The sequence below is a fragment of the Leishmania braziliensis genome (genome assembly GCF_000002845.2).
Source record: "Leishmania braziliensis MHOM/BR/75/M2904 contig, possible fusion of chromosomes 20 and 34".
Taxonomy (NCBI): Eukaryota; Euglenozoa; class Kinetoplastea; order Trypanosomatida; family Trypanosomatidae; genus Leishmania; species Leishmania braziliensis.
The window spans coordinates 627,501-645,177 of NC_017948.1; the positions used below are offsets into that span (position 1 = coordinate 627,501).

Sequence of the window (17,677 nt, forward strand, 5' to 3'; positions counted from 1 at the left end):
ATGGGCAAGGAAGACGATAATGTACGGCCGGTACTCTGGAGTAAGCTGAAAGCCTGTTACGATGTAGACGGACAGAAAGCCCTGCGGATCCTGCGCCACCAGCCGCTTGAGCGCTTCCAGCGACGCCTGCTTGGTTTCCTCGCCTCTTCCACCAAATGCTTCCCTCACAAGGGCCTTCACAAAGTTGTGGAAGAGGCCCGTTTCCTCCAGGGCACACCCAGTGGCGTGGCTCTCCACCAAACCCAACAATGTTGCGGACCAGTTGGGCAGGGGGTGACCATTGTCGAGCGCGGTCGTAACGGCACGCTGAGCCTCCAGAGTGCTCTGGTGAAGGCGGCTCAAAAATACCTCGTCCGCTAGGAGGCTGTAGTCGGTGCGTTGAGAGGCCAGTTTCAACACGATAAGGAGAGCAGCAAATGCGTCTCCGTTCTCAAACAGCGGAGGCGCACCGGGTGCTTCGTCTCCAGCAGCATGGTGTGACTGCGCGGCCGATGCACGTGAGTGCAGTAAGTTCACAACATCGGCGAGGCTGCACGCAGACAGTTTGGTTGCCATCAGCCGAAGCGCGTGGCGGAAAGGTGCAGGTGTCGATCGTCGTAGCGTAAAGAAGCGAGAGAAAAAAAGCTGCACAGCGTCGGCCTGTCGGCGTGGGTCTAAAGCAACACTAGAGGTAAGCCTGTCTCCAAGCGACTGGATTGTGGAATAGATCGCAGCCGCACTGACTCCATCCAAGGTGTGGCTTAACAGTCCGCAAAGTAACAGGATCGCGCACCAAACACATTCGTAGGTCTGCCCTCCAGTCACCACTAAGTCCAAGTCATCCAATGCCTTGCAAAGGGCATCGTCTATGAGAAGCGAAGGAGCACAGGACTCGCCGAGGCACCGAAGCATCAGCCCCAGTGCCGAGCTATACTCTGGAGATGAGCGTTGCAAGGGTTGCACCGCTGCACCGAGTCCGCTAAGAAGGGAGCCGACATCGATACGCATCGCGTAGCGTTCCCCTCCTGCGTATCGAAACCTAATGATACTCATTGCGGATGCCCAGTGATGCTCAAGGAGGTTGTCCAATTGCCGATCAGGTGGCCCCTGAGACGACCGAAATGCCCGCTCGAGGCGACACGTGGGGAGGTGCCAGAGGTTGCCGGTAGTCTCTGAGAACAAGCACATATACTGTAGCTCGCGGTTAAGCAGGCAAGCGGTAAGCGGCCTCGCTGGGGAGCACATGGTTCGTGACACCGCAGCTTTCTCACCTGCGTGGCAGCACACGGTGCCCATTTCCGTGGACATGCTTACGAAGAAGGTGTCGTCTGTTTCATTCATTTTCGGAAGTTTGAGCAGCCGGTCTACAGCACCACAGTGAGCGGCCCGAACATTAGCGCGAATTTGTCTGTCAACAAACACTCTTATGTCGCCGTCACTGAACCCAAGTACGCAACAGTAGCCGCCTGAGTTGCTTTCGAACGCAAGACAGCTCGTCGCGTCATAGGGGTGCTCCTCGAGTGCGAGCAGCACCGTACCAGGATTGTTGTACAACGAGACGTGACACTCGCCCGTGCTGAACAAGCACACAACACCGTAGCTTCTGTGGATCGGAATCACCTCGAGCAGTAACACAGAAGTCGAAGCGAACAAGTGGCGGACAGTAGTGTGCACCTTGATAGGTTCAAACTCGTCTTCCCCTGCGCGGGATTGCAGCAGCACTGTGTAGCGCTCAGGTGAGGTGTCGCTGCGCCAGCAAAGGAAGACACCAGTCTCGACCCCACCCATTAGGCAGGCCACATGACTGGGCAGCGTCACTTGCTGAGCCACTACGATTTCCTCTATGGCAGGACAGCTCTTCCTCATCATCACATCACACATGAGGCATCGAGAATCGGATCGCAGAATGAACAGACGAGCACCATGTACAGTGGCTTTCCAAAATGCATGCCCAAAGGAGGTACTGAGCTCATTCCTCAGCGTTGCAATGGACACCAGCGAGTAACCCTCCCACGCCGTGAATGACACAGCGTCCGGAAAGACCACAGCAAGCAGACACAGACTGCCACAGCCATGCGCATAAATTGTCGGAATCACTCGCGCTATATCAGAACCTCGATCCACCCCTTCCGAGAGCAGCGAAAGCGTTTTCTTCTCGAAAATGTGGTCCGAGCCTCCGTGCAATACTGTCAGATAGCGACTTTCCCCATGAGCTAAAAAGAAGCAATTCGGTACAGTCTGCGACGCAGCCGCCGACACAACGGTGCAGACCTCCACCTCGTTGGTGCAACTAAGGGCATCCGCAGCCTCCAGAATAACATGGACAATTGTCATGGTGTCACAAGAGATGCCGACACATTGCCTTGAAGCATAACAAATGCACCATCGAACACCACGCGTCTCCTGGACGCGCACTGACTTTCCCTGCACATAACGTCGATCAGCGCTAACAAAAATCATTCCAAGATATCCGGTACTGGTGCCAATAACAAGAGCATCTCCAACAAAATCCACAAGGGTGGCATCTCCATCAGCAGAGAGTTCCAACAACTTGTTCTCAGCAGTTGATGGGATATGTGCGCTGGTGTCCATAGGAAAGTCCATTATCTCCACCCCAGCTATGGCACTCAATATTTGACGGTTTCCGGAGCGCCGAAAAAGGTACGTGCCTAACAGAATAACCTTGCGATCCGTTAAAACGTACAACGAGCAGCATGGTGCCTCGTAGATACAGAAAAGGTCGTTTCCATTTTCAACAACACGGCGGGGAGTCGTCGTGAGGATGGTGCTACTCGACTCCAATGCCAACTCCAGCGAGCTACCTTGCCCTTTCTTTGTCTGAAGAGCAAGTACAGCTTCCATTTTCCCGAAAAAAAGCTGGAAAGGTTTCCATACATCGATGAGCGGTGAAGCACGGCAAACGCTGCAGAGATAAAGAGGAGGACAAGAAGCGCACATAAAGGTATGAATGCAATTTGCACAGCAAAACCAGCAGTTATAGCTAGCGGCTACAGCCTCAAGAGGGCACTCACTGGAGGGGCGCGATGATCAAGAGACATACAGTCTGAGCCTCTAATCGAGAGTCGAAATACAAGTAAGCCACAAGGCGATCCTTTTATTGCTTGCAAAGCCTCACCACAGGTACATCAGCGAAGTACCAGTGCAACAACAACAAACCACAACATCGTATACAGAATCACAGAGCGGGCCTCTAAGTGCTTTAGTAGAGTGCTCGCCCACTCGATTTGAGGGAATTCTCCTTTAGACAGACTCACAACTTCCTATTAAGCTCAAGAATACACTTGGTTAAACTTGCCTTTTCTCGAGCGAGCACTTCCAATTCCTGTTGACGAGCACTTTGCAAGTTGACCGTGTCGACTTGCTTCTCTTCATCCACACTCACTGGAAACGCCCCCGTCAGCGACACATTCCGCTCAAAAACATTTGACAACTTTGTGAAGCCATCCATAATATCAACGAGGTTGTCCACTTTCAACTGCAGGAGTGTCAACGGCTGCACCCCAATTTCGTAAACGCTATAAATCACTCGTTCAATACAATTACCTTTGATTTCATAGGTCATGTGCATCAGAACCTGTGACATAGCACATCGTGGCTCCGCCTTCTTTTGCAGCCTCTCCATATCCGCGTACGACAGTTTGTGAGATGGCGAGAGACATATCGTCAAGTAACCCACATTCTGCATTCCAATAGGCGTATCGCTGCTGTCCATAGGAGCCGCACCTAGCAGTACTACACTCCGCGTTTCCTTCATGACATCATAATCCGTCATTTCACACGCACTTTGAAAGAATCCATGAAGTTTGAAAACGTACTTGCGACAACTTGTGCACGAGTATGCAGCAGCTACAAAATGAGCAAGAGTTGTGCCGCTGATGTAAGCAATACTCAAAGACGCCATTACGCCAGAGAAACGTATATCCTCACCCGTGTCACTATAGGAGAAGCAGCCACGGCATAAAAAAAAAGTGCTATATTTTCTTCACAGAGCAGATGTAATGTGCTGCGGCATCAATTTACGGCCATATTCCCCCTTTTATTACCAAGAAGAGCCACCAGCCTGTACAAGGCCTAGAGAAGTTACCAACACATAGGGGAGAAGTCTTGGGATTGACACCGTCATTAATCGTCAGCCACCAGCAACATGCTCCAAATATTCTCTTTTCAATGCCTGAAAAAGCTCCAATAAGCCACTACCAACTGCTTCAGAGCAACAGAAGAAATACCCTGCGAAGCTTAAAGCAAAGACATAGAGGCACTGATTCTCTTTTCTTTCGTTTCACAGTCGATGAGCTCCTTTACAGCACCCGGGTATCTTCACAAAGTCATCAAACTCCAAACATTTCTTCTCCGGACAGCACTTCCAGTACTTGTAGGTGTCCCAGAAGACAGGTCCACCTTTGTGGTACTGGCACGAAGAGTCCGTGTTTTCTGTGACAACAAATTCCTTTGAGCAACCGAAATTTCGACACCTTGCCTTGCCATCCACAATTTGCTGCGGTTCGGCCTGTGAAAGTGAAGCACCCTCGAACTCTCTGGGACCAGTAGTTTGCCTTTCATTGTGCATACATGAATGCGCTTGGCTTGCCTGCGCCACTTGAGAGGATGTAAGAGGAATGTTGAGTAGCTTCTCCTTTGGAAAAGCAAACGGCTTCTTCGCAGTGCTATGGCGTCCAACACAGCACTTTGGTATCTTCTCAAAACTTTCCCAGTCAAAGGCCTTCCTGCTCTCACAGCACCCCCAAAACTTCTCCAAGTCATGAAAGACAGGGCCCTTCAAGTGATGATGGCATGAGTCATCCATATTCTCCTCCTCCTTGTAGTATTGGTTGCATCCAAAATTAGTGCATCGCACTTCGCCCTCGTGTGCCTCTTCTTCTTTTCTGGGTGCCCTGTGCAGAATGTAGATGTCGTTATACTCCGAAATGAAGCTCACTATGCAGTCTTGCAGCTTCAGATTCACGCCGTTGCATATCATCGTTACACAGTCCTCAGTCACATCGACTTGGCGCTTCTCCCGAAGAGTTTTCAGGAAGAAGTTGAGAAGACGCTCACATGGACCATCTTGCCAGGAGGCTGGGATATCGATCTTCAGCTTGAAGGGCTCTGTCACATTATTCACCACGTCGCCCATGACATTCTTCCCATCATAAATACAGTATACTTTCATTTTCAAGAGATAAGGTATGGTGTGAACACCACTTTAAACCCTATTAGGGCTGGGCAATAGCGTTGCTACTCACCTACTTGCCAACATGCGAAAAAACAGGCAGAGGGACTAGAGATTAAGAAGCACTTGCAAGTGCGCTTCCAGCATACAACCGTTTCTCCATTCCGAGTGAAAGAAGTGCGTCGGGATGATTGTCCGAAAGACAATGGCACTTAACTGCATAGCAAGCGATCTTGGATACATGCAAGCTAAAACTCACAATTCCCGACAAAAGCCCTAACTTCCCTCTTGAGAGGGAAAGCCTCTCCGCTACTAGACCGTCCTTTTCTTGATATCGCCGCTGAAGAAACTCAAAATTGACCTGACAGCAACATTACCTCATCATGCAGCAGCTGGAAAAGGACCTCTAGTGGCCCTTTTCCAAATTCGTCAAAATTCCATCGTTGACGACGCTGCACTCACACATATGCATGGGCAATGCATCCATGAATGGAAAAATAGACGAACATGAAGCACGACACCGCGCACGCCATTCATTGCAGCGCCCTCATTTTTTACCATCCCCCCGCCGCGCAGGACAACCCTCATTCCACAAGAATAATGAATTCACCTTTTCCATCCCCCCCGAAAACAGGTGGGCGCACTTGTCCGAAACGCCTTCTTCGACGACGCCATCGGCTTTTCAGAGCTTTGGCGAAAAACAATTCACCCAACATTCAGGCATCACAGGGAAGGACGCCTTGCTCCACATTCCTGCGCGCAAAAACCTGCAGTGAACGACATTCTTTCGCCGGTTTCCTTTCAATTAAAGGTTACCTACCAGCTTCGCGCCCACAAAACCGTTCTTCTTCCGGGGTGCGCGGGTTAGGGTTAGGGTTCCATTGGCGGCGTGTAAAACCACAAAGGCAATCGAATGGCACTTGACCTTATAGGGGGGTGGTGGTGGTGGTTGGTGGGATGTGGTGTTGGATCTGGGAAATTTGACCGATAGCTGAATCGGTGTTCGTGTATCCGTGGAAAAGGAATCCTGAGTGAGTGTGTGTGTCTCGGAAACCGACTCCTCACTTCCACTGGTGATGTGGTCGATAAAGATGTATCTTACTATTCATGTGTTTTCTTATGGATTCTTACTTTACTGTTGTCCCTCTATCTCTTCTCAAAATGTATATAGTAATCACACTAAGTGGAGTTCATGCGGCCAGCGACGGAAAAACGCCCACCCACCCAACCCTAGACATGAATCTCTCGGATGTCCGGAACGGACCGGAAGGCCACAGAACGGCGAACCGGTTTCCCTCCGCGGAGGTGTGTGTGTGCTCCGGGAACCGCGGGAGGGTGCGGGTGCCGACCACGGCGTGGACGAACCGCAAGTTGAGCCTACCAACGCAGGAGGCGAGTTGTATTTTTGCGAGTTGTATTTTTTCGTAACATGAATGGCTTTCGTTTTCAGATAATTTTTCAAGTGATTTCTCATTTTAATTTCTCATTTTTAAGCATTGTTCATTGTCTCTTGTTTTTCCTTCCTGATGGCAGGCGCCTGGCGCTAAGCTGTTTTCTCCCTTCCCTAAGAATGGACCCTAACGGTCTTCACCTGGGGACTCGTCCCCGAAGGCGCACGAGATGCACCGTTTTCAAACAGGGTCTCGGCCCCGGTTTTACGCGGATGTCGGACCCAGCGTCGCCCCGAGACTCGGAGTTGGCGAGGTAAAAACTTGAACCGCGACGAGCCAGGTGCGGGAACGGGTTTGGACAGCACAGACCCTCGCGGACGACACGATTGGAAGCGAGTGGGCGCGCCCATCATCCACCCAGTTCCCCTTTCTTTTCAGCCCACCCTGTATTTCTACTTTTGTGCGTTTGTAGTTTTGACTTTGTAGTTTCCTCTGCGGCATGGGTTCCCGATTGTTCCCAGCGATCCCTTCGGGTTCTGTAGCTTCCGTTTTTGTAGATTTGGCGAAAGCCTAGCCGTCAGGCTAAGCGTAAGTGTAACCCTAACCCTAACCCTAACCCTAACCCTAACCCTAACCCTAACCCTAACCCTAACCCTAACCCTAACCCTAACCCTAACCCTAACCCTAACCCTAACCCTAACCCTAACCCTAACCCTAACCCTGACCCTAACCCTGACCCTAACCCTAACCCTAACCCTAACCCTAACCCTAACCCTAACCCTAACCCTAACCCTAACCCTAACCCTAACCCTAACCCTAACCCTAACCCTAACCCTAACCCTAACCCTAACCCTAACCCTAACCCTAACCCTGACCCTAACCCTAACCCTAACCCTAACCCTAACCCTAACCCTAACCCTAACCCTAACCCTAACCCTAACCCTAACCCTAACCCTAACCCTAACCCTAACCCTAACCCTAACCCTAACCCTAACCCTAACCCTAACCCTAACCCTAACCCTAACCCTAACCCTAACCCTAACCCTAACCCTAACCCGTGTACCCTCACCCGTGTACCCTCACCCGTGTACCCTCACCCTGTTGAGAAACGCGAATACGATTGGCACTGGGGCACGGTGGGGGGAAACATGGAGACGCAGCAGCGGGGATGCTATGCGATAAGCAAGTATGGCAGAGGCTGACTTTTTTGAGAATTGTGTGTGTGGCGTTGTGGTGGATGCATGTTTTGCAGATGGGTTTTTTTATAGTTGATGTGGTGAGTTTACGGCAAGGTAGAGAAGCTGCATTACTGTGGAGGTGATATGGGGAATGAGAAGCTGCGCATAGGTCGATTGAACGCCAGTCACATTAGTATGCATTGTAGGGAGGATCTGAAGTGTTTTTTCATGGTGTCGTTTGAGCGCGGGGGTAGTATGTTCGATCTGATATCAGAACGGAGGGGATAAGCATGTGGACTGATTGTCAGTTGAGGCACCCAGACCTTCTTGCACGTTACACGTGCTGTGTTATAGCTGACCCAAAAACCGCGGGCGTAGCCAAAGTCTTCTATGAAAAGGTTGTATGTGGCAGTTGTGGCCGCTGCAGAAAGGGAATTTATGACGGCCGTGCATGCGCCGACTGGTAAACATCACGAGTGAGCAATAGGCGATGCAAGGGAGAGTAAACCTCAGCAAACCGTAGAAGAAATGTACGGTGTTTTTTGTTGTGGAAAGGCGTCTGTAGAGAGGTGATGATATATAGGGGAAGGAACGCTTTGGATTAGAGAAGGGTAGATGGCTGACGGACTCGTCAATAGCAGTAGGCCGGGGACTTTAACGCAGTGCTGTAGCGGTGCGGCGGCGAGAACAAAGGCGTAACAGAAAAATCTGAGAGGTTAGTATTAGAGGTGCAGAAAGGGCATGAAAGAGCGCATGCCAGCCTGCAGCGAGCTGAGTCTCTCCACCCCCAATGATGAAGGTTTTTTAGGAAGGAAGAGGGAAAAGGAGGGTTTCTTTGTGCAGGCGTGCTGCTCCGCTAGTTTCTTGATGTAGTCCCAGATGCGTTGTTGAATACTACATGAGGCTTCTCTTCAGGTGAAACGAGCGTCGGGGTGTCACTTTATTGGGTCTGGGGTGTAAAGACAGCGCTGTTGCCAAAGCGCTTCGTGCACACTTGGTCCGTAGGGGTCCTCTTTGATGAACATGCGCACATGCTCGAGTCATACCGAGGCACGCACAGGTTCCCTCACAGGGCAGAAAACGGGTGCGCTGCTCTGAATTGCTGCGTATTATTGCCGGGTGTGCAATGGAGTTGCCTGCAGCTATTAACTGATGTTGGTGTGCATGAGAACCCTGTTCGCAGGGCAGCCTTCGCAGCTTTCGTCCCCTTACCGAGCAGCGTCGGAGGTAACCTGCACAACGAGTATGCAGCCCAATAGTGCCGGAACTGCGCAATCAGGGTGGTGCTCAAAACCTGTGGCTACGTTACCTGCTGGAAGGTCGAAAACCTCGAATGTCCATTGGTGTTTCGCAAGGGCGTCGAGAAGTGCTTGAAAAATGGCCTCGTTTCCAGCTCGTGTTAGACTCCGGGGGGTGTACGCCAGCCACCACTCCAAACTGCCAGGTGGCGTGCTTGGGTTGGAAGCTGCGTGGTGCATTCTTGCTATTTCGGAGACAGTGGATACCAAAAGGGGCACTGCAGCGGCGTCATACAAGACGTCAGCCGCGATAATAGTTATCGACGGCGCAGCAGCGGACTCGTGAAAGCAGGGCTGCAGTGCTTCCTGAACAGATGGGAGATCACCCCACCGGAGCAAAGCTGCGGATGCAGTGACTGCAGCGCACGACACACACGCCGCATTGCATTGCTCATTGAGGTTTTTTCGGGCCAGCGACACACACTCGGGGTTGCCGTCTGTGGCCCATACGTGAACCATGGTTGAGGACGAGGCCAACTGCCCGTTCAGATCTGCCAGGCGAAGACTACGCAGCAGAGCACACAGGGCCACGGCGACAATACCAGAGCCGCACCCCAGCTCAATCACGTGAGCTTCCGCCCTCTTAGCAACTCTTAATCGCGTTTGTATGCAGTGAAGATTTTGTACAAGCCATTCGATAAACGCTAGTGCACCACTCCACACGATGAGACCCGTTGAGTCGATACCAGATAGCAGACCCACCGCATCGCAGGGCGGAAGTACATCAAATGCACGGAGCTGGAAGGCAAAGTTCGGCAAGGCCGGCACGACTTCTGCGTTGGGTTTCAGCAGCGTGTACGTCACGAGGGAGTAAAATGGTTCGCCTTCTACTCGCTCCGAGCGGTCAGAGGGATGTGTGGTGGTAAAGGGCATGGGTAATGCCTTGAGACAGCGCCGTGGAGCACCGCCGAGGAACGAGCAATGTGCTGCTGCTGCTGTTTTTCGAGAGAGACTCATTCATACACATAGGTGGATACAGTGAAGAGGGCACAGTGAGAGAAACCGAAACATCAGTCACACTGATGTCGTGAGTGAAGAGAGGAGGAAAGCATTGCGACTGCTGAATTAATGATGAATACAGAACAGTGGGTGGAGGGTGGAAAACACCTCTATACCCTACTGTGGCAGAGTGGTGGTAGGGAGTCAATGAATCCGGCCTCCGGCTCGTCCATTTTAGCCGAGCCTCTCTCCTCGAGCTTCGTTTACCGCGTAAAGGAAAAGACAGAGATCGAGCTTTGCTCGACAGGAATTGTGCACGAAGAAGCCGCCAAGCGGCCATCGTCATCTATGCAGGTGGAGGGAGACGGTACGGGCTGCAGTGCAGAAAGAGGGCCTGTATCTGTCGTTGCCGCCTCCCCGACAACAATCCGTAGTCTATGAAGAGAAGAAAAGTACAGAAGCAGGCTCGCACGAAGCGACGTCACCGAGTAGTAGCACTAAGACCTCCCACACGAAAGCCCCTCCTAGCGGTACAGCGGTTAGTACTCGAATCGCATCCTTGATGGCGACAGGAGCGATGCGTGACGAACTCCAGTGGGCTGCCGAGAGCTTAGATGTTCCCTGCGTTCATTGTGCCGTTGCCCAAGTGAGGTACGTGTGTCGGATGGGGCAAGTCGCACGTCGACAGAGTCCGTCACACCGCCGACAGTGATTGGTAGCCGCAGTATTGGTGCCTCCATCAGACGCGCGATGTCGGTTGAAGTGCTTGCTCGTAGACTGCCCTCAAAACTTCTGCGCGTGTAGCGAGAGGCGATGTAGCTTCGGAGTCGTGCTACGCCTTCGACATAGCCTGTTGGGACGCTGGATGATGGACCTGGTGCAGGATGGTACGTCACCCGCGGCGTTTCTGGGGTGGCATGCAGGAGGTCTTGCTGAGCTTCCTGCGCTGTCAGCTTTGCGAAGTAGGACTTCGTTGGCCTATTGTACTGAACGTCCTTCGTGTCAGGAGGCTTCGTTGTATACGGGGTGATGTGAGGCTGGAAGGTGCACTCGGCCGCGGTCTCGTCAGCCGGTCTGGCAGATGTTCGCTTTTGGTGCTGCTCCATTCCTTTTTCGTACAAGCGCAAGAACACTGTGCTACCTGAAGCCCCGGAAGTGCGTGGCGTCGCAGGGGCTGCCGACGCGCGTCGTGGCGAATGTGTTGCAGCTCGCTCGCTTTGGACTTTGTGAGATGGGTGGCACGGCGACACGCAAGTTTTCCTGTGCTCACTTGACACCGTTTCCACCGCGTATCGAGGGAAGGCGTTCAAGACTGAGCGCCTGCGTTGCGACGAAGTTTGTAGGTTTGGTGGTTTTGTTTCGGTCCTTGCGCGCTCCTTCTTGTCTTTCTCTAGGGTGGCAAGTGCAACGGCTTCCGCCATGCGGGACGGCGGGGTAGGAGGAGAAAGCAACACTGTTGTGTTCCGGTCTGTGGAGAGCGACACCTGCCGAGGTGGTGTTGCGGGCTCAGCCGGAATCGATTCAACGGTGGTGCAACGTTCCAGCATGGGAAGTGGAGAGGCAAGGCAGTAGCTGCACACACACTCAGCCACGCGTGCCATATCGACTGCCTCGGCACACGGCTCACCCATCACGATGTCGTACCAGCAGTCGTCTATATCCTCCTGATTCCACCCCAGGGACGTGGCTAACGTAGCAAATCCCGCGTAGCTGAGACGGCCGCCGTAGCCACCGTGCGCGCGCGGGCGAGTGAGGAGATCGATGAGGCGCTCATTTGGCCGCGCCCAACCAAGGGGACTATTCTCTGACGACGACGAGCTAGGTATGGTATTGGGGTCATCACGGCGCAGCGACGTCATTGTGGTGGTGTTAGACAGGACTAAAGTTTGAAACAAAAATGCTGAGAAAGCGATCGGAAAAAGACTGGTAAGACGCAACACAGCCCTCAGCGCTGCTGTGCACGAACCCTGGGGGTACGCGTGCTTGTCTGAGTAGCAAGACCTCTGTGTCGTTCTCGAGGTAGTCCACGACCGCGAGGAACGAAGAAGTACAATGACGAGGAAGAGGGAGAGCTAGTGAGAAGCAGGTGCAGGAACAATAGGAGAAGCGCACGATAATGAATAAAAAATCACCAAGACCGGAGAGTGGTGGGGAGGAATACGAGAGAGAGGGGTGAGCCGGAGAGAGAGAGAGATCTACACTCACGAATGCGCGAAGCTAGAATAACGCAAAAGCCCCTAGCCCTGCAGTATATATCTGTGTACAGTGGCGCTGGACTAGAAGAAAAGGTCTCTTGCAAAAATAGCATAGGTGGCCCGGGTGAGCAACCACGGAGGTGTCCTAATGAACTTCCCTACAATCCTTCTCTCAATAGGGATAAAAACCACAGCGCTCCCCCCTCGGCGCACACCATGAGGCGCCCTTGGCGCGATGCACTTTGGAAGGACGCAAAGCAAGGGAGGATGTAAAACGATATTCGTGTCTTTATTTGCCCTTAGCCAGTGATTTGCGGCTGGTGGAGGTGACCATAGCGACAGCAGCCATGATGCGCACGCCAGCTGCACGGTAGAGTACAATGTGCGTCCCTACCTCCGTGCACGGAGCTATGAGCGGAGGCTTTCAGTGGGTTAGCGGGTGTTGGTCATGCGTACCTTCAGGAAGCGCCAACAGCAATAACAACGCAAGAGAAGAGATGGTTTGCAGTATTTGGTATTGGAGCGTAGTGTGCGGTTGTGGGTGCTTTGTTTCAATTTTTCTTCTGTGTGCCAGTCATTGGCGGAAACTTCAGCAGTGCAACTTTTCTCACTTCGGTGTCGCTTTGAGGTCGCATCACTCGTCCGCAGCTCTCCTTCTTCTCACCTCGCCCTTGACTCAGCGCGGCAAAGAGTCTATTGGCTTGCGGCTTGCTCACCCCCCGGCACTGTTGTGGCGTGCCAACTGCAGACGCAATGCTCAGAAACGAACAAGAAAGAAAGGAGGAAACTTACAAAGAAGGAAAGAGAGGCGCAGTGGCGCTTCTTCCGAGCCGCGCAGCGGAAAACGAGAAAAATGACGCGCGCGTCGAAAGGGGGGGGGACACGCACAGACGGTGAAAGAGAGAGCGTGTTGTGATAAACGCCCGTTCCTTTGGTATGGACACAGCAGTGCAGCTTTCACCGAAGGAAACATACCACGTTGAGAGAAAGAAAACCGTAAGAGATTCAAAACATTCACACAAGGCAGAAATAGATGAATACGTGCAGACCACTGCAAGCCTTATTCGTATTTTTCTTTAGCAATACGAGCACCTGGTGCATACAGACGACCATTCAGATGTTACTTGAGGCTGTTTCGTTGTCGTCATGGGGCTTCCATCGCGCACATCCTTCCCTACCTGTTTCCGATGTTGACGCGCATCATTAACTGAGGGCATGCATGAGTGTCATGCAAGACACGCACACGCCTCAAGAACAGATGCTACAGGGGTACGTGCATGGGTCTGTACGTTTTGCCAAGGTACCTCTACGCGGGAAAATGCATCTCCCAGTCGGTGAAGGAGGGTAAGGGAGAAAGTGAGTGTGGTAAGGAGTACAGCACGGCTCAGTTGCTTCTCCCTCAGCATAGTCCTCCGACAGAGACTGAAATATCTTTGGAATGGCCCCAATGGGGGGCTGAATCAGTGCGTACGGGGTGTAACAATGCGTGGAGGTGGGTGCACATGAGCCTGTGCGTGCCTAACACAACCACCTGGCCTCCTCAGCAGTAAGCAACGAGGATAAGCATTCCGTAACGTTCTCTCGTTCCCCTAATACACAGAGTTGTTCCTTCAGAAGAGGTCCAACTCCTTTTGAGGAGCGCGCTATAACGTCCCTCCCCCTACCATAATGAGTGTGCCCCACTACTCTGGGACCACCACATGTGAAGCAGGAGGTGCGCCAACAACCGCAGCGATCAGTCGATTCGACTTGACCCATTACACCTCATGAACTTAACGTGGATACGGCAGCAGTTGGTGACAAGATACAGGCGAGCATCGGAAAAGATCAAAGGTTGCACAAAATGAAGAATTCTGACCAAAATGAAAACGCGCCGTACAGCAAACCTTCATAGTGGAGGGGGAGTGGGGGGGCAGATGCCCCAGAAACACAGCGCAAAGAAACACGCAGAGGTAAGGGAAATACTCGCACACACGCGATACGCGCACCTATACACAACCACTAATAGAGAGGGAGAGAAACATCTGCAAACGCAAACCTGCACAACAGAGTGTGTGCCTGTGCTGGGCACTAAGGGCACACACAAATGCGCAGAGGGACACAGAAGAGGGCACACAGGGGTCACAAAGACTCGACCGCGGAAAACACGAAGGGGGAGATAACACGAGTGACCCAAAAGATGCGCTAACAGCTGTAAAACCACAGGAGAACAACAAAGACAACTCACACACGCCTTTTCTTCCTCGACGGGTCCACTCCACCGCGAACAAGCCAGCCAATTCAGGCGCACACGCAACCGCCCCTCGTCCACCTCGGCAGCAGGCTGCGCTGTCGGCGCTACACAAACCGGAGTGGGGGGGCACGCCTTGATCCGGGCGGGCCGCCTCTGGCGTCCTGCTCAATGCGCGGGGGCGTCGTCTGCCGTGCGGGTAACAGGGGGGCGGCCGTGGCGCACGCCGAGGGGTCCGAGGAGGAGGCCGGCCAGCCCCAGTCCGGGGCCCCCGGAGGCCACCCGCCGCGGCATGCCATAACGTGGTGTGTAGACTCTCCACAGAGGAGTCTGGAGGACTCGATGGCGCCATTCGGGCCGCTCCCGCCATGCTTCCGGCATCCGTGCCGCATTAGCCCACCCGGTGGGATGCCGGAGATACCGCGGGTTTCGCACACATGCACCTCGGGGTTCATTGGCGTGGATCTCCGCGCGTCTTTTCCGTCCATAACCGCTGCTCCTCTGCTCTCCCGCATGCCCTCCTTAAATGTGGCACACCGTGCCAGCTGTGCTTGACAGCGCACGCCGCCACAAGCAGGAGGGAGCCGTGCATAGGCATGTGCCTGCGCACAGAGAGCTCACAGCCTGTCGTCCTGGAAGCACACAGAGGAACAGCGGTGGACACCCCGCGAGGGGAATCCCAAGCACTGCGGGTGGGATGCACGTGATCGCATCACTGCGTGCAAGGCGATAGCGTGAAAGGCGGTAGGCTTCGAGCCCCGAAGGGTTGGCGAATCCCACGTAGCATGTCGGGCGCAACGCCGGGTCTGATGCCCTCATAGCAAGGCGGGAAAAATTGGAGGGCGAGTGGTACCACAATACCAGTGCAACAGCGGTCCGAATTTCGCATAGTCGTAGAAGTATCGACAGGATTCGGCGTGAGCCTGTACAGCCGTCATTGTAACCGCACGCCACTTCCGCATAGTGCCAGGCCAGACCTCCTCGCTGATACCACGTGTCCATGCAGGTGCCTGCTTGAAGGCAAGCTGCAGGCTGCTTAGCCTCCCCACCTTTTGAGAGGAAAGGTGCAAACCACTGAGATGCCGTGCACTGCGGTGGTTGGCATCATTCAGGACTTCATTACACTCGCCAGGCAAGAGACAAAATGTTAGCAAAAGTTTTATTGAGGAAAAAAGAAGAAAACAAGCCAAGATGTGGCGTAGTGTCGTTCTTCAAGCAGTCGGTGCCGCGGCGGCGGCATGAGAGTCAAATGTGGGCCGCATATACTGCGCGGACATCTCTTGAAAGAGAGTGTAGATCTGCAACACCACTTCGCTCTCCTCCATTGCTTGGCAGCACTCCGTCCAGCTCATGGTCTCACTCAGCACGCGCTGGTGAGCAGCAGACCGGCCGCGCAGAAGGTAGTCGTCCCATGGTACCTCCTGCGCCAGCGCTTGCATGTCTGTCCCACTCGCGCGCATCCACGGCCGAAGCCACTCCTTCAGCTCCTCAAACGACTCTGAACCCTTTGTGGGAGACTTGGAGGATGAGCGCCGCAGTCGCTCATATGCCTTGGTGGTGAGATTCTTGCTGAAGCCGGCGTCCATGTCCTTCAGAAAGGCACACAGGCGCTGCTTGTCTTCGTTGGTTAGAAAAGCCACGGCACGTTCACACTCGAGTTGCAATGCGCCAACTGTGTCGTGCTGCACAAAGCATGGTATCTCGTCATCCTCCAGCATGTTAGGAGCGGTAATGAGGCACCGCCTCATGCACGACAAGAGGCCGGGCGTCACAGCGATTTCCAGCACGCTTAGAAGTGGCTCTGTGGATTTTGTCTGGTACAGAGCCGGTGCATCCAGCATTGCGTCACGGCAGGTGGCGAAGCCGAAGCAGCACACCTCTCGCGTCGAGTTCACACTCTGTACGGCGATGTGGACGGCAAGGGGACTCCCCCAGCACGCCAGGCACCGGCGTATGAACACATCCTTTGGGCAGCGCTCCTGCACCGCGTCGCCACACAAATTCTTTTTTATGATGGCGCAGTACGTCTGCCACGCTCGCGCGCATTTCATTGTGAAGGCGCACACACTCGCTGTGAGCAGCACATACAGCCGATCTAGCGGCGGTGCGCAAAAGTGAAGGGACAACTTTGCCGACCAGGACGCCGTGGCCTCCTTCAACGTGGCAAACCCCGACCCGCTTTCGTTGCAGAAAAGTCGCTCGTAGACCGGCGAGTTCGCCAAGAAGAGCCTCGAGTGGTGCAGCGTCAGCGGTGGGAGGGCCTCCGTGACGACGCGCTCTCTAATGATGCGAACCAAAGTGGCAGAGCTGAGGTCATTGTGGCCTTTACCGTCCTCCTGGTAAAGGTAGGTCACGCATGGTTTCGCAGCGGTGTCACGGGCCCGCTGAAGAGCGTAGGAGTGGTCGATGCTCACAGTGGTATCGTGGGTGCCGTGATGAAGCACAACTGGGCAACTTACGTCTGTAATTATGTCGATTGTGCGAAACCAGTTGTAGCCCAGAAAGTTCGCAATGGACACAGCGTTCTGCGAGAACTCGTTGATGCAGTCGCTAAGCGCAGTGAAAGGGCATTGGAGAATGAGCAGGCAGGGGCTCAGGGGCGGCGGAAGGAAAGCGGCCAAGAATGCGGCGGGAGAGGAGCCAAGTGAGCGGCCGCAGAGGATAACTTGATTTGCAGACACACCAAAGTAGCGGCACAGGAAGAAGTAGGCAGAAAGCGTGTCTTGATGAATGCTCGCCTCGGTGATGGGAGTGTGGGTGAGACCATAGCCGGAGTACTCGAAGAGCAACACGCTGACGGAGGCCTCTTTGCCCACGTATCGGAGCTCCTTGTAGGCTATCCCGATGTCTACGGCATTGGGGTGGGCATACAAAAGAACGTGTGTGGCCTTGGGGTTCACGAGCAGGTAGCCGTAGGTGAAGACGCCGGTTTCGAGATGGGTGAGTGGGTCGACAAGGGGGATGTGGACGAGTTTGTTAGGACGGGTGGAGGTGTCATAGGTGGCGACTTTCGGGCGAGGGAAAATGATCGACTTGACGAAGGCGTCCAGACGGCTGGGCATGACTACCATCCTCAAGAATGAGACGCGTCGCTAACGTGCGTCCCTCTGTATGAGCGGGTGTATGTGGAGCAAGCAGTGGTGGTGCCAACGAAGAGGAGGGGACAACAGTGGCGAAGTGCAGCGAAAAGTGGTAGCAGAGCGCACAGGCAATAAAGCAGCGGCGGTGAAGCGAATAGCATTCACCGAGAAGGGGGGAGGAGGGGAGTTGGTACCG

The 17,677-nt window shown here is 53.6% G+C and overlaps 5 protein-coding genes across 5 annotated transcripts in view; all 5 read right to left on the minus strand.

Annotated features, from left to right (window-relative positions):
* Positions 1–2,439, minus strand: part of LBRM_20_5960 (conserved hypothetical protein) — a gene marked incomplete at both ends in the record, with an annotated part of 3,021 nt that extends 582 nt beyond the window's left edge. Inside the window, one exon of the mRNA XM_003723096.1 lies at positions 1–2,439. This exon is cut by the window's left edge and continues 582 nt beyond it. Coding sequence (XP_003723144.1) covers positions 1–2,439 — 2,439 coding nt within the window.
* Positions 2,440–3,250: 811 nt separating this feature from the next.
* Positions 3,251–3,712, minus strand: LBRM_20_5970 (conserved hypothetical protein; the record flags this gene model as incomplete). The annotated part of the gene is made up of 1 exon (XM_003723097.1): positions 3,251–3,712. One exon carries the CDS (start codon positions 3,710–3,712, stop codon positions 3,251–3,253), a length of 462 nt encoding a protein of 153 aa, XP_003723145.1.
* A 567-nt stretch (positions 3,713–4,279) lies between these two features.
* On the minus strand, positions 4,280–5,170 carry LBRM_20_5980 (conserved hypothetical protein; the record flags this gene model as incomplete). The annotated part of the gene is made up of 1 exon (XM_003723098.1): positions 4,280–5,170. One exon carries the CDS (start codon positions 5,168–5,170, stop codon positions 4,280–4,282), a length of 891 nt encoding a protein of 296 aa, XP_003723146.1.
* A 5,345-nt stretch (positions 5,171–10,515) lies between these two features.
* LBRM_20_5990 (conserved hypothetical protein) lies at positions 10,516–11,835 on the minus strand (the record flags this gene model as incomplete). The annotated part of the gene is made up of 1 exon (XM_003723099.1): positions 10,516–11,835. The coding sequence occupies one exon, from the start codon at positions 11,833–11,835 to the stop codon at positions 10,516–10,518; it is 1,320 nt and encodes a 439-aa protein (XP_003723147.1).
* A 3,777-nt stretch (positions 11,836–15,612) lies between these two features.
* Positions 15,613–17,472, minus strand: LBRM_20_6000 (serine peptidase; the record flags this gene model as incomplete). Its single annotated transcript, XM_003723100.1, has 1 exon — positions 15,613–17,472. One exon carries the CDS (start codon positions 17,470–17,472, stop codon positions 15,613–15,615), a length of 1,860 nt encoding a protein of 619 aa, XP_003723148.1.
* Between the last annotated feature and the right edge of the window lie 205 nt (positions 17,473–17,677).